Source organism: Rissa tridactyla, chromosome 2 (genome assembly GCF_028500815.1).
Source record: "Rissa tridactyla isolate bRisTri1 chromosome 2, bRisTri1.patW.cur.20221130, whole genome shotgun sequence".
Taxonomy (NCBI): Eukaryota; Metazoa; Chordata; class Aves; order Charadriiformes; family Laridae; genus Rissa; species Rissa tridactyla.
In genome coordinates, this window is record NC_071467.1 from 167699876 (window position 1) to 167715562 (window position 15687).

The following is a 15687-nucleotide window of genomic DNA, read 5'->3' on the forward strand; positions in this document are numbered from 1 at the left end:
AGTACAGGAAGGATGGGGAGGGACTCTGGATCAGGGAGTGTAATAATAGGACGCAGGGTAATGGCCTCAAATTGAAAGAGGGTAGATTTAGATTGGAAATCAGGAAAAAATTCTTTACTGTGAGGGTGGTGAGGCACTGGAACAGGTTGCCCAGGGAAGGTGTCGATGCCCCATCCCTGGAGGGGTTCAAGGCCAGGCTGGACGGGGCTCAGAGCAACCTGGGCTGGTGGGAGGTGTCCCTGCCCAGGGCAGGGGGGTTGGAACTAGGTGATCTTTAAGGTCCCTTCCAACCCGAACCATTGTGTAATTCTGTGATTCTGTGATTTTGAAAGCTGTTGACAGTGTGAGGGCAAAATCTAAGCAGGGATCAGCCTCCTCTCTGGAGAATGTCACTTCCCAGTTGACTAGTGCCGTGCAGTGACTGACAGCGGAGAGGTGACAACGTGACACAAGGGACATGAGAAAAAAGCTTTTAAGGTTTAGTCACAGCATGGTAAATACCATCAAAACCCAAACAAGCCCCACTGACACCTCTGATGTGCCACAAGGAGAATAAACAGAGACCAGGACAGAGGGTGAGGAAGTGACTGGTGAGCTGGGGATGGTCTACTAACCAGGTAAATATTACATGGTTTGGGGGAATAACAGAGCCATCCCAGCTCGCCGGGGACTTCCCCAGCCTCTACGTAGCTGTTGAGGCCCTGCTCTGGAGCTCTGCTCCCTCTTCTGAGGACGCAGCCGCCAAGCAGAAGGAATTCCAGCAGAAGAGCAGCAGAAGCGTTCTGGAGGACATGAACCAGGACTCACAAGAGGGAGTGGAACTTTCTGGGCCGGTGTCACGTCCCACTCTTAGGAAAGACGGGGGGTAAGTGACTTCAGATTCGTAAATCCCCAACGGCGTGGACTAAGGTGAGATAAATCTCAAGGTCCATATAGAAACATTTATTAGCTGCCCAAAATGACTAGCACAGGTGTTAACAAGTCCACGCTAATTGGTCAGGTATATAACAAATTACGGCAAAGGGGGAGGGGTGCATTGTGTTACTTAACAACAGGGACAGGACAACTTACGGCAAGCGGTACGTAAGGCCGTACTTAAGGTCGTTACTTCACAACTCTAACCGTTACTTAACAATTCTAAGAGAAAAGAGAAACTGAGGGATAGAGAAAGGAAAAGACGGAGAAAAAAGACAGAGAGAAAGGGATCGCCCATCCTGCTTCCAGCGTCTTTTTCAGGGAAGCTTCCCAGGCATGATTTTCTTTCTTGGAAAGAATCTTCCCCGGCACAATCTTCTTTCTTGGGAACCATTTTCCCAGGCACTACCTTCTTCTTTTGTTTCCTCTTTGTTCCCCGCTAGGGGCACTTATTTTCCCCTTTTCTGTTTGCTCAATTAGCACAGTCCACCCCCCTTGCTGAGGACAGCCTCGGCTCAGGTTTCTCCCTTCTCCCAGGTGACGTCTAGCGTGATTCGGGTGGAGAGACGAGTGCCATCGTCATACATGTTTAGCATGATCTCTGTAATCTTCATTAGCGTATGCAGGGTGTGCGCTTCCATATGCATTTCACGGATAACGAAGCAAAGGTCACTCATCGGACACAATGGCCTTGAGAACTGAGAACTAGCGAGCTCACCACACGAGTGGCAGAACTATCCTGTGTTCACAAGATGGTTCTCCCACACTTTCAGGCGCCAGAAGTGTGAGCCTTATCAGTTCTTTGAAGGCCAGGCCTGCATTATTTATTTCCTTGCGAGCGTTTGAGGCATTCCATTGAAGGCTTGGAGGGCCTCCTGCCCCTCGGCAGGGAATTTACAGTCCATCTCTTACAGACAGATACCAAGGAGCCCAGGGGCTGCAGGGAAGAGCTGAGCTCTGCATCAGCCACGGCCTTGCTGAACACTGGGGATGGCCTCCCTGCAGCAGGATGGGAGCCGGAGGTGACATTCCATCCGGGAATATGCCCAAACCCCTTCTAAGCCAGCTTTGCTTTCAGCCTTTGCCGTGCCCCATGGCAGGAGGTTCTACATCTTGCACACGTCCGATGACGGACTTTGCCCTACTCGGGTTAAAGCAAACGCCTGCTCATTTCACGGGGTGCTCACTGGATCTCGGACAGCGAGAAAGAGCGAAGGTTCATTCCTTCAGCTCCTGCTGGGCCCCGCTCGCCCAGGCACAGGCCCGTGTCGTGTCCCCCTCTCTGCCGCGGCTTCCTCAGGCTGAGTCGTCCTACTGCCTTCCGTCTCTCCCGCTACGGAAGCTCTCCACCTTGCCGCTCAGCTCTGAACCGCGTCCCTGCCTACTGCATCTCTTTCGAGACTGAGCGAGCAGAACTTCACGCACTTCCCCAGATACTTTGGCCTAACACCATCTTTGGAGAAGACCTTAAGAATTGTTCTGGACTTCATTCCTAATGGTTCCTTCTATTTATTCCAGGGATGCCTGTCTCCTCACCTGCAGTGTCTTGTCTACCCAGGACTTTAATCTTCCTACTAGTGAAACAATCCGCATGCTTTTTGCCCACTTTCCTGACCTCAGCGTGGCTCTTGCTCTTTCCCCGCCTGCCTCTCCTCAGTCCCCGTGTCCCACGGGGAGACGCCGTCCCACACCGGGAACGTCAGGGACTCCCCGCATCTCCAGCCGCACAGCGCACCGTGGGATCGCTCGGAACTCACCCATGCTGAGCTCGGTAAACTCCGCATCCTCCGTGGCTCCCCGCTCCTCCCCGCACAGCTCTTCCTCTTACTTCACAATGCCCGCAAAGCTCGGCTCGGGAACGCCGAAGTCTGTTGATGGAAAGAGGAAACTTCTTTACTGGTTTTCACAGCGCCGCTCAGCTCTTCCTTTGCCCAGGAGGTTTGCTGCCAGCTTGCGTGAGCCGATACAGGCAGGACGCAGGAACAACCACACGCCACGGATGGAAAGCAAAGAACGAATTTAATCTCGATACCTCCCAGACCGGGGAATCCCCGAAGTAACACCCGGGCAGAGACACGCAAGCAGGGACCACGGGCACCGTGGAGTGAGGGACAGTCCTTGTTAGCGAGAGTCCTTGGCAGCGAGAGAGTCCTTGTTAGCAAGGGCGCGCGCGGACTCCCTGTTCTCACTGGTATCTAAAGGGTTCAAACAGGCACAGTTTTCCCACTGTGCTTTGATCTTCTTCAACAACAGGCCAGGTGTTTGCTGACGACACCAAGCCACGTGGGGTGGCTGACACACTGGAGGGAAGAGGTGCCATCCAGAGGGACCTTGGCAGGCTGGAGAGGTGGGCCCATGCCAACCTCATGAAGTCCAAGCAGGCCAAGTGCAAGGTCCTCCACCTGGGTCGGGGCAATCCCAAGCACCGATATGGGCTGGGCAGCGACTAGCTTGAGAGCAGCCCTGAAGAAAAGGACTTGGGGATGCTGGTGGATGAGAGGCTCAACATGGGCCGTCAGTGTGCACTAGCAGCCCAGAAAGCCAATCGTATCCTGGGCTGCATCAGGAGAAATGTGGCCAGCAGGTCGAGGGAGGTGATTCTCCCCCTCTACTCCACTCTCGTGAGACCCCACCTGGAGTACTGCCTCCAGTTCTGGAGCCCCTACTACAAGAGAGATACGGACGTGCTGGAACATGTCCAGAGAAGGGCCACGAGGATGATCAGAGGGCTGGAGCACCTCTCCTATGAGGACAGACTGAGAGAGTTGGGGTTGTTCAGTCTGGAGAAAAGGAGGCCCCGAGGAGACCTTCTAGTGGCCTACCAGTATCTTAAGGGGGCCTCCAAGAAAGCTGGGGAGGGTCTTTTTAGGATGTCGGGTCATGGTAGGACTAGAGGGAATGGATTAAAACTAGAGATGGGTCGATTCAGACTGGACGTTAGGAAGTAGTTCTTCACCATGAGGGTGGTGAGACACTGGAACAGGTTGCCCAGAGAGGTGGTGGAAGCCCCATCCCTGGAAGTCTTTAAGGCCAGGCTGGCCAGGGCTCTGAGCAACCTGATCTAGTGGGAGGTGTCCCTGCCCATGGCAGGGGGGTTGGAACTGCATGATCTTTAAGGTCCCTTCCAACCCTGACAATTCTATGGTTCTATGATTCTCAAGCGCCTAGACAAGGTGCCCCCGAGTCCATCGCAGACTTACATTATCTAAGTGCAAGTGTTTTACTTGCAAGCGCCCAAGACAATTGGTGTGACAGATGTGTTTCCCAGCACCCCAGGTGTGAGTCACTTGAGCGTATTTACAATCCTCCTCGCTGATCTTCCGTTGCTTTCCCACACAGCTACCCCGCTTTCATACACGGCCCCTCTCCAGCATCTCCCGTTCCCGCTTCTGGGAGCTTCACTCCGCCCTGTAGAGAAGCGGTTTCCCCTTTGCCCCCCATTTCAGGAGTGCATCCTCCCTGCCCCTGTGTCCAAGCGTGCCCTTGCAGAACAACGCCCACCGGCTCTGGGTTCAGCCAGCGTTGTTCTTCCTTCCAGGCTTTCCTGTCCCGTCAGGCACCGCGCTCCTTCTCTGCTGTCCTGGCTGCTCCCATCAAGTTTAAACAGCAGAGACTCTGCTAACGAGAAAGGTCGAACCCATTATATTTTCTTCTAGCACACTGTTACTCCCCCTGAACCCGCTCCTCCTGCGATCTGAGAGGTCCCCTCCGCAGCAAATCACGGCTATCACCTCGTGACGTGCTCTCTCTGGTGACAACAACACGCCAACGTTACGCCTGAGAATAAAGCTGGAATTTATCAAGCATTGATCAAGCTGGAATTTATCAAGCGTTGGAACAGGCTGCCCAGGGAAGTGGTGGAATCGTCGCCCCTGGAGGGATTCAACAGCCGGGCAGACGTGGTGCTGAGGGACATGGGTTAGGGATGGTTTAGGTTGATGGTTGGAGTCGATGATTTGAAGGGTCCCTTCCAAGCCAGACAATTCCATGATTCTATGAATTCATCTCTTGCCTGCACTTAGTTCTGCTGGAATCTCTCTCCAAGCCGCCGTGTCCCTATTGCAGGGCGTTTCTCCCCTCTGAAGCCGGGACAGGAGGTCAGGTTTGGAGATGGCGTAATCTGGTGAGGAATAGAGACGTGAAGGTTTCTGTGCTGCCTCAAAATGCCTGCTGCGTCCACAGGGAGCGACGCACACCCAAACTGGCTCTGTTGGCCACAACCCACCACTGGGCAGCACGGAGAGCCCTCTGCATGGCCACTGGGAGACGGCGGCTTCCGTCTCTGGCAGCCAATGCCACCCCAGCAGGGAAAAGCCCCACGGACCAAGGGAATGTGACACGGAGGTGGCTGCAGCCAGTGCCCACCCCCAGTAAGCGCTGGAGACAGAGGGACTGGAAAAAACACAACGCCAGCGGGCACCAGCTTCTCCACATTTCTACAAATCAGCTGCCCAGGTGTGGGGAAAAGTCCCCAAAAGGGAGTTGCTCCAGAAGAAGCGACAACTGACTGACACGTACCCAGAGAGATGAGCGATTCCTTCTTCCCTCTCAGCACATTTTTGTACGGCTCCCTCTGCCATTCCAGAGGCAGATTCTCCCACTCTTGGGCAGAAAAGTAAACGGCGTCACTTTTGAACGCTGCCGGGGCCTGAAATGGCAAAAGTGACACATTCGGCACCGGGTCTGGAACCGAAACATCCCGAGGAAACGTCCTCGTTTCTATTTATTGCTGCTGCCGGGTATCAAGTGCTGAAAGGAGATAAAAATGCCCTGTGGGGCATTCTTGTGACACAAAGAGAGTCAGCTCTTCAGTTTAAAGGACTTTGTTAATTTGCGCTAACAAACTGTGAATTCCACAATATTCTCACCTCGCCCTCTGCAGAGCCTGACCCCACCGCCCCATCGTGGACCTCGGTGTGGGGGAAGAACCTACCGTGGGGGAAGAACCTACTGTGTCCTAAAGTGCCACAACTTCTCATAGAATCGCAGAATCATTAAGGCTGGGAAAGACCTTTCAGATCATCGAGTCCAACCGTTAGCCCAGCCCTGCCGAGCCCACCACTACCCCACGTCCCTCGGCACCGCGTCTGCCCGGCTTTTAAATACCCCCAGGGATGGCGACTCCACCACTGCCCTGGGCAGCCTCTTCCAACGCTTGACAGCCCTTTCCGGGAAGAAATTTGTCCTAATATCCATCCTAAACCTCCCCTGGCGCAACTGGAGGCCATTTCCTCTTGTCCCATGGCCTGTTCCTTGGGAGAAGAGCCCGACCGCCCCCGGCTGCCCCCTCCTTTCAGGGAGCTGTGGAGAGTGAGAAGGTCTCCCCTCAGCCCCCTTTTCTCCAGGCTGAACACCCCCAGCTCCCTCAGCCGCTCCTCACAAGACTCCTGCTCCAGACCCCTCACCAGCTCCGGTGCCCTTCTCCGGACTCGCTCCAGCCCCTCCGTGTCTTTCTTGGCGTGAGGGGCCCAAAACTGGACCTGGCCCTCGAGGTGGGGCCTCACCAGTGCCCAGGACAGGGGGACCGTCGCTGCCCCCATCACGACCCTCCCCTCCCGGGGCTACGGAACACCGGGACTGACCCTCCCCTCTCGCCCGGAGCCCCGCTGCACCGGGACCGACCCTCCCCTCCCGGGACCGCGGAACACCGGGACCGACCCGACCTTCCCGGTGCCCCGCCGCACTGGGATCGACCCGACACTCCCGGGACCGCAGCGCACCGGGACAGACCCGACCTTCCCGGGGCGACGGAACACCGGGACTGATCCTCCCCTCTCGCCCGGAGCCCCGCTGCACCGGGACCGCGAAACACCGGGACCGACCCGACCCGACCCTCCCGGGGCCCCACCGCACCGGAACCGACCCGACTCTCCCGCCCCGCGACCGCGGCGCACCGGGACCGACACGACCTTCCCGGGGCCACGGAACACCGGGACTGAGCCTCCCCTCTCGCCCGGAGCCCCGCTGCACCGGGACCCCGGCCCCCCTCCCGGGACCGCAGCACGCCGGGACCGACCCAACCCTCCCGTCCGGGGCTCCAGAACACTGGGACCGACCCTCCCCTCCCGTCCGGAGCCCCGGAACACCGGGACCGACCCGACATTTCCGCCCGAGGCACAACGGGACCGACCCGACCCGACCCTCCTGGGGCCCCGCCGCACCGGGACGGACCCGATCCTCCCGGGACCGCAGCACACCGGGACCGACACGACCCTTCCGTCCGGGGCCCCAGAACACCGGGACCGACCCGATCCTACCGCCCCGGGGCCCCGCCACACCGGGACCGGCCCTTCCCTGTACCCCCGTCCCCGTCGCACCGGCACCAACCCTTCGCGGTAGCCCCGACCCCGCTCACCTCCGCGCCGCCCCCCGCAGCCGCCAGGGGGCGCCCCACTCCCGCTCGCCCCAGCGCGGCGGCGGCGGTGATTGACAGCTGTCAATCAACCGAGAAGCGGTTGATTTGAAGGCCTTTCCCCCGTTCTCCCGCGGGTGACACCCACTCCCCCTCCCCCCCCCCCCAAATTCCCGGTGGCCACCGGGGAAAGCCCCTCCCGCTGCGACACCGGGCGCGGCACCGCCCGGCCGGCAGGGGGCGCTGTGGCGGGGCGGCGGAGGGGGCGGGCCGCGGCCGGACGCGGGGTCGATGGCGGGGACGGCGACGGCGGTGGGGACCATGGCGGAGAGCGCGGAGGGGCCCGTGGCCGCCCGCCTGCGGGAGCTGGAGCGGCGGCTGGAGCGGGTGGAGGCGGCGCTGCGGGACCGGCCCCCCTGGGGGCTGCGGGGCCCCGAGGTACCGAGCGGGGCGGGGGGCGAGCCGGGGGGGGTCGGCCGTGAGGCCGTTGTGGGGCTGAGAGGGGGCTGGTAGTGAGCCATGGGGCCACTCAGGAGGCTGTTGGGGGCAATGGGAGCTGGAAGGGGGCTTGTGGAGGTCACTTCTGAGGCCATTGTGGGCCTGAGGGGTGGTGTGCTGGGGGGGATGGGGGCTGCGAGTGGGTCTGGGGGGTCACTTATGGGGCCATTGTGGGGCTGAGAGAGGGCTGGGGGCTGGTAGTGAGCCATGGGGCCACTTAGGGGTCTGTTGGGGGCTGGAGGTGGGCTGCGAGGGTCATTTATGGGGCCATTGTGGGGCTGAGGGGTGGTTTGGGGGCTGGTACTGAGCCCTGGTGCCGCCTAGGGGGCTGTTGGGGGGGGGGTGCTGCAAGTGGGTCTGGGGGGTCACTTATGGGGCCATGTGGGGCCGAGGCACGGCTGGTGGCTGGTAATGAGCCCTGGGGCCACTCAGGGGCCTCTTGGAGGGTGGAAGTGGGTCCGAGTGGGGTCACTCATGGGGCCGTTGTGGGGCTGAGGCGGGGCTGGTAGTGAGCCCTGGGGCCACTCAGGGGGCTGTTGGGGGCAATGGGAGCTGGAAGGGGGCTTGTGGAGGTCACTTCTGAGGCCATTGTGGGGCTGAGGGGTGGTTTGGGGGCTGGTACTGAGCCCTGGGGCCGCTTAGAGGGCTGTTGGGGGCTGGAAGTGGGCCTGGGGGCATCACTTGTGGGGCTGAGGTGTGGTTTGGGGGACTGGGGGTGAGCCTGTGGGACCACTTAGGGGGCTCTTGGGAGGTTGAGGGCGCTGAGAGTGAGCCTGGGGGTCACTTATGGGGCCATTGAGGGGCCGCGAGCTGTTTGGGGGGCGACAGGGGGGGAAATCCAGGGGGCTGTTGGGAGCTGGTTGCTGGGGAAGGGGGCCTTTGTGGGGGCTGGGAGCGAGGGTGTGGAATTCCTTCGGGGGGGGGGGGGGCTTCTGGGGAGCTGCTTTTTGGGCTGTTGAAGGGCTGGGGGGTGGTGTCGGAGGGGCTGGGAGCTGTTTTTGGGGGGGCGTGGGGGGGTGGGGGGGGGAGCTGCCCCCTCCTTCAGCCCAGCCCCTCTGCTCCCAGGTGCCGGTGACGTTCCAGGACATCGCGGTGCGGTTCAGCAGGGAGGAGTGGGCAGGCCTGGGCGACGAGCAGAGGGAGCTCTACAGGACGGTGATGGAGGACAACTACGAGACGCTGGTGTCCCTGTGTAGGCTCCGTTTGCGCTGGGTTGGCAGCGGGCGGCGCTGCCCCGGGGACCTCTCTCGCTCAGGGTTGCTTTTCTACCTCTTTGTGTTTCCTGGGGATCTCCAGCCCTCAACCCTTCCGCTCGACTCCCCGTCCCCTCCGGCAGCGGTCGGAGGTTGGCAGGTAGACGCAGGAGGGGGTGGTGAGCGCTCAGTATCTTCTTCTCGCGGGGAACAGGTACTCTGAACTCCTTGCGTTGTCATCGCGGACGTTCCCCCTTCCTTTCCCTTCCATCGCGGACGTTCCCCCTTCCTTTCCCTTCCATCGCGGACGTTCCCCCTTCCTTTCCCTTCCATCGCGGACGTTCCCTCTTCCTTCTCTTCCACCGTGGACGTTCCCTCTTAATTTCCCTTCCATTGCCGACATTCCCTCTTTCTTCCTTTCTATCACCGATGTTCCCTCTTCCATCACCAACGTTCCCTCTTCCTTCCCCTCCATCACCAACGTTCCCTCTTCCTTCCCCTCCATCACCAATGTTCCCTCTTCTGTCGCAGACGTTCCCTCTTCCTTCCCTTCCATCACCAACGTTCCCTCTTCTGTCGCAGACGTTCCCTCTTCCTTCCCTTCCATCACCAACGTTCCCTCTTCCATCGCAGATGTTCCCTCTTCCTTCCCTTCCATTGCCGGCATTCCCTCTTTCTTCCTTTCCATTGTGGATGTTCCCGCTTCCTTTCTCTCCATCACGGATATTCCTTCTTTCTTCCCTTCCACTGTGGATGTTCCCTCTTCCTTTCCCTTCCATTGCCGACGTTCCCCCTTCCATTGCCGACGTTCCCCCTTCCGTTGCCGACGTTCCCCCTTCCTTTCCCTTCCATTGCCAACGTTCCCCCTTCCGTTGCCGACGTTCCCTCTTCCTTTCCCTTCCGTCGCAGATGTTCCCTCTTTCTTCCCTTCCACCGTGGATGTTCCCTCTTCCTTTCCCTTCCATCGCCGACATTGCCTCTTCCACGTCTGTCTGGATCCTCGTGTGGTTTCCCATCAGCGTGGAGGCCGTGCCGTCCGTTTGTCCTGCTGTGGCGAGTGGGGCTGGTGGTGCTCCCTCGGAGCAGGGGGAGAAGGTCTCACGGGGCAGCATTTGGGGTGCTTCCGGCTGGATTTTCAAATGCGGGGCCCTGGCAGCTGGAAATGAACTTTCCAAAAAGTCCGGTTGGACTCGATGATCTTAAAGGTCTTCTCCATCCTAAATGCTTCCGTGATTCGTCGAATTTGAGCAACGTGGTCTAGTGGGAGGCGTCTCTGCCCAGGGCCGGGGGGTGGGTTGGAACGAGATGGTCATCACGGTCCCTTCCAACCCAAACCGTTCCGTGATTCCGTGACACCCCGCTTCGCCCAGCCCATCTCGTGGCAGTGCCTCTTGGCACCGTTCATTTAGACAATTATTCTCTCACCCGATGAGCCCTCCCCACCCGGGAAGGGGAATCGGGGAAAAACCAAGGAAACCCCGGGGTTGAAATATTAATAGATTTGACGGGATAAGACTAAATAATTAACTTTACTAACACTAAAGAACCAGTCTTGATCCCGATCCCAATATAAAACACCCCCGGACTGTCCCCAGCCCGTTCCACCAGCAGGAGCCGTGCCCTCCCCGCAGGGACAGCCCATGGGGGACCCTGCAAGGAAGGGAAGGGCTCAGGGCTCCGGCACCGGGGCGAGGAGTGCTCGGGATGGCAGCCGTCCCGGGGGAGAGAGAGAGAGAGAGAGAGAAATCCTCAGCAAACTCTCTAATTTCTCTGGAATGTGCCGTTCACGGTATGAAATAACCCTGTTGGCAGCTGGGGGCAAGCGCCCGGGTCTCGCTCCTCCTCCTCGTCCCCGCACCAGAGGAGCTCGAAAACACCGAGACCTTGAATCCCGCACACCGGAGCTGGCTGTAAAGTAAATATTTTCACAAATTCGGACACTAGAGTCTCCTAAAAATGCAGTTTTCCCAAGCATTGGAAGAGACCTTGCTGAAAAGTGAAATTGCTGAAAGAGGAATTAATCCTGTGTCACCCGAACCAGGGCAAAGCTGGATTTCTCGGGGCTTTCTGGAGCAGGGATGGATTTTCTTGCTGTTGTTGCCGGGACGGGGCTGTCAGACATGCCAGAGGGTGCTTTTCATGCTCCCCCCCTTTCCCCCCCCACCTAGAACTGCTGCCTGCCGGTCCCTGCCTGTGTCCGTAACTCCCGGTGTGCCGGCACTGACTCTGCCCCAGTTGGGGATGAAGATTTTGGGGGCTGGGACTGTCGCGTCTTGCCTCTGATGTCTGTCTTGCTCCGTAACAGACTGTGACCTCTCCAAGCCTGAACTCTTATCTCAGATGGAAAGAGGAGAAGAGCTGTGCGCGCTGCCGGAGTTAGACCTGGAGGGAGCAGATCTATCTCCGGAGCCGGCCGTAGGTGCGTGACACTGAGCTTCTTCCGTGCCAGAATCCTGGCTCCTTACTGGGAGCCAGCTTACCGGCACGATTGTAGTCCCTGCCCTCAGCCGCAGGGACCGAGGTGTCTCCCGTGGTGGCTGTGGATGGTCTGTGCTGGGAGAGGACACGGGGAATGTGTGCTGGGACGCCTGGATAGCCTGGAAACCCTCCCCTGCCCCAGCAGCCGCTGCGTGCTGCAGGGATCCTGATGCCCTGTGGGCTCGGGAAGGGGGGGGACCCCTGGGCTCGCTCCGCTGAGCTCCCAGCTGGCTGCCAGTAAAGCCCAGTGCTCTTCTCCTCCCCAGAGCCCCCGAGCTGCCCGAGCGATGACGGTCTGCTGGAGATGAAGACAAAGGAGTCTCGCGAGGGGAGCTGTAGGGACCCGGAGGAAAGCAGGAGCCTGGCGGTGACGCCAAACTGCAGTGCACGTGAGTAGCTGGCAAACCCAGCCCACGCCGGGGGTCCTGCACCCCTGCCTGGCTGTTACCATCGTCATCGTCATTATCGCTCCTCTTGCATTTGCAGCGCACGTCCCTCACGAAGCCACTGCTGTGCCGGCAGATCTCGGCCAGCCAACCCCGTCCCCTTCCTGCCCTCTCTCCACGTGCTGTCGTGAAGCGGGGAAACAGAACCCGTCTCCATCGCCTCCCCCCGCAGCAGGTACCGGGGCGCAGCCCTTCGTCCCTCCTCGGCGGGGCCGGCAACCTCTAGGGGCCACCGGCACGCTCGGAGAGCGGCAGGAGGTTTGCGCGGGGCTCTCTTTGGGCCTGGGGTTTTCAGGACAGGTTTTACGTGATTTATACGGGCCAAGAAAGGGTTCTGACAGCGAATCCTGCTGCCGGCCTTGAAACCGTAAAGGATGAGGCATGGTGTGGCGTGAACCAGCCTACCCAGTTGATTTGCTTCAAAGGATATGCCCCGATGTTTCTGTTGGAGACCCCCCCCGTCCTACCTAGGTGACGTTTGTCATCTCAAGAGGCCCTTGGGGTGTCTGGAGGGACGAGCTGTAGCTGCGCCTGGCCTTTATGCAGTCCAGGTGTGAAAACACCGAGCTGGAAGAGAAGCGAGGGTGAGATTGTACCGGCTGCTGGCTGGGGAGGGGGTGGGAGGCGAGGGCGGGAGGAAGGCCCCGTGCTCTTTGCGCCTTGTCCTCAAAACCAAGTGGAAGAGTGATCCTTGCGTTCTGAAAAATTTCCAGCAGATGCAGAGGTGGGGATCCCAATGGAGGCTCCGCAAGAGGAGGTCACTGCGGAGGAGCCGGCAGTGCCCGAAACGCCCTCCAAGGGTCTGGAAGAGGAGAACGTGAAAGATTCAGGGAATGGTGGCCAGGGTCCGGCGGCAGACGTTCCCGAAGAGCCGGGAAAGGCGTCGATCCCAGATGTCTGCAGCGCGACGGCGCAGGCAGATCCCGGCTGCGCGGTCGCCGAGCCGGGAGAGCCCGTGGAGGGCTCCTGCACGAGCCGGACTGCGGCCTGCCAGCGAAATTCCACCCGGGAGAAGTGCTACTCCTGCCCCGTGTGCAGGAAAACCTTTCTGCTGAAGATCAACCTCGTCATCCACCAGCGGAGCCACAGCAACTGTGTGCCTTACATCTGCGCCCACTGCGACCGGAGCTTCATGTCCAAGAAAAAAATCCGGCGTCACCTCCGGGCCTGGGCGGCCAAGGGGTTCTGCCAGCCCTCGGAGGCAGAGGAGTGCTCCGGCCGGGCGCCGTGCCCGGCTTCCCAGCCCCGAACCCCCAGCAGGGACTGCGGCACGGTGCGGGGGAAGCCCAGCCCCAACAGATACCCGCTGTCGCCTGGAAAAATGATGTATTCCTGCAAGGAATGCACGGAGAACTTCTCCAGCGAGAGCTTTCTGATCCTGCACCAGCGCCGCCACACCAACCACCACCTCATCCTCTGTCCCTGCTGCAACAGGACCTTCACCTGGGTCTCTGACTTTGTCCGCCACCACCGCAACCACACCGGCGAGCGGCCCTACCAGTGCGGCATCTGCCAGAAGACTTTCAAGCGCCGTTACCACCTGAACGTCCACCAGAGGATCCACGTGCGGCAGGGGGGGCTCTACGCCCACGGGGACCAGCTGCCGATGCCGGTGGCACCCGTTTAACCGCCGGCGGGGACGTGGGGAGCGGGAAGTGTGGGAGAAGGCGGGGTGGGAAGGCGGGAAGCGTCCTCCCGGGGACAGGAGGACACCGTTGGACCTTCTCTTGACCGTGGGTTGGAAGCTGGAGCGCAGGATGGAGGGTGCCCAGCCCTGGCCGTGCAGAAGCAAGGGTCCAAGCCAGGACACCGAAGCCAGCTCAGCGCGTCCCTGCGGGCGCACCCCTTCTCCTTCCAGCCTGTGGAGACACTCTGTGGCCGGGTCTTTGTTCTGCGAGCTCGGAGCAGTGCGGAGCGGAGGAAGCTCTCGCACCGTCCAAGTAATCCCCAGACGGGCACACGGCTCCGGCTCGGTGAGGCAGAGCTGTCGGTCAGACTGCCTCTCCCCTGGGCGCCTCCTGCTTTCCTCAAAAACCCTGACTCCTGATAATCCATCCCCAAAAGGCAGCTGGTGCCCGAGCTGCTTGGGCACAGCTCTAGATTTGCCATTGGACAAAACCGTTCTGCTGACCTGCAAATTCCCTCTTTCTGTAATTTCTGTTTGCTGCGACAAATACCCAGTGTTGCATTTTCCAGATTATTATTTTCACCAATGCTCTTCAACCTGGCTTTCTAACGCGCCGTGGTTTTTCTGTCCCCTGAGACCCGTGACCCTTCCATCACCTGCGAGTCGCTACAGGAAGACCCCCGCCGAGCGTCACGAAGGACCACGGGGTCTCTCGGCACCGCCAGCCGGCCGCGCCCACGGTTATCGGCGCCGCAGAAGCCCCCTCAGCTCTTGTTTCTCCGCCTGCGTCCTCGGCCGTCAGCACAGAAACGCCTTCCCATGGGCCGAGCTAAAGCATCAACGTAACAGGCCCCGGTTGCTCTGCAGGGATTGTCTAAGCGTGTCCATAGGACGAGGGTGGGGCCTTGGTCCTGAGCCCCGGTGGGACGCCGGGAAGAGATGGGGCACCGGGAGTGGGTGGGACACTGAGGACAGATGGGGCACCAGGAGTGGGTGGGATGTCGGGAAGAGACGGGACACCAGGAGTGAGTGGGATGCCACGAAGAGATGGGACACTGGGAGTTGGTGGGATACTGGGAAGAGATGGGCCACCGGGAGCAGGTGGGACACCGGAAAGGGGTGGGACGCTGGGAAGACATGAGACATCAGGAGCGGGTGAGATGCTGGGAAGACAAGGGACAGGGGGCGTGCATGGGACACCAGGGCCAGGTGGGACGCTGGGAGTGAGTGGGACACGGGGAAGAGATGGGACACCAGGAGCAGGTGGGACACTGGGAGTGAGTGGGACACTGGGAAGAGATGGGACACCGGAAGCAGGTGGGATTCCAGGAAGAGATGGGACACGGGGAAGACGTGAGATGCCAGGAGTGAGTGGGATTCCACGAAGAGATGGGACACTGGGAGCGAGTGGGACACTGGAAAGAGATGGGACACCAGAAGCAGGTGGGATGGCAGGAAGAGATGGGACACTGGGAGTTGGTGGGACACTAGGAAGAGATGGGGGACACTGGCAGTGAGTGGGACACTGGGAATGGATGGGACACCAGGAGCAAGTGGAATGCCAGGAAGACATGGGACACCGGGAATGGATGGGACACCAGGAGTGGGTAGGATGCCAGGAAGAGATGGGACACCGGGCGTGGATGGGACGCTGGGAAGACATGGGACACCAGGAGTGGATGGGATGCTGGGAAGAGATGGGATGCCAGGAGTGAGTGGAATGTCAGGAAGAGATGGGACACCGGGAATGGATGGGTCACCAGGCATGGATGGGATGCTGGGAGCAGGTGGGATACCGGGAAGAGATGGGACACCAGGAACAGGTGGGACATCAGGAGAAAGATGGGACACCAGGAGTGGGTGGGACACCAGGAGCGGGTGGAATGCCAGGAAGAGATGGGACACCAGAAGCAGGTGGGACACTGGGAAGAGACGGGACACTGGGAGTGGGAGGGACACCAGGAATGGATGGGGCACCAGGAGTGGATGGGATGGTGGGAGTGGATGGGACACCAGGAAGAGATGAAACACTGGGAGTGGATGGGACACCGGGAGTGGATGGGACACCGGGAATGGATGGGATGCTGGGAGCGGGTGGGCCGCTGGGACGAGATGGGACACCAGCACCGGGACCGGGCACAGCGGTGGTGCTGGCCTCATCCCTTTTCTGGCGAGGGC

At 60.0% G+C, this 15687-nt stretch overlaps 1 protein-coding gene across 3 annotated transcripts; it reads left to right on the forward strand.

Moving 5' to 3' along the window:
* The first annotated feature begins 7554 nt into the window (after positions 1-7554).
* LOC128904789 (zinc finger protein 777-like) lies at positions 7555-15440 on the forward strand. 3 transcript variants are annotated; one of them, XR_008464636.1, is made up of 7 exons: positions 7555-7705; positions 8831-8957; positions 11264-11377; positions 11703-11825; positions 11923-12057; positions 12596-14430; positions 14845-15440. XR_008464636.1 is itself a non-coding variant. In XM_054189507.1 (6 exons), exons 1-6 carry the CDS (start codon positions 7559-7561, stop codon positions 13507-13509), a joined length of 1560 nt encoding a protein of 519 aa, XP_054045482.1. In that variant the 5' UTR covers positions 7555-7558; the 3' UTR covers positions 13510-14477. The 3 variants fall into 3 exon arrangements, 2 of the variants coding, with proteins under 2 accessions (XP_054045482.1, XP_054045483.1); XM_054189507.1 differs by lacking the exon at positions 14845-15440 and having other exon boundaries at positions 12596-14477; XM_054189508.1 differs by lacking the exon at positions 14845-15440 and having other exon boundaries at positions 12599-14477.
* Positions 15441-15687: the final 247 nt, after the last annotated feature.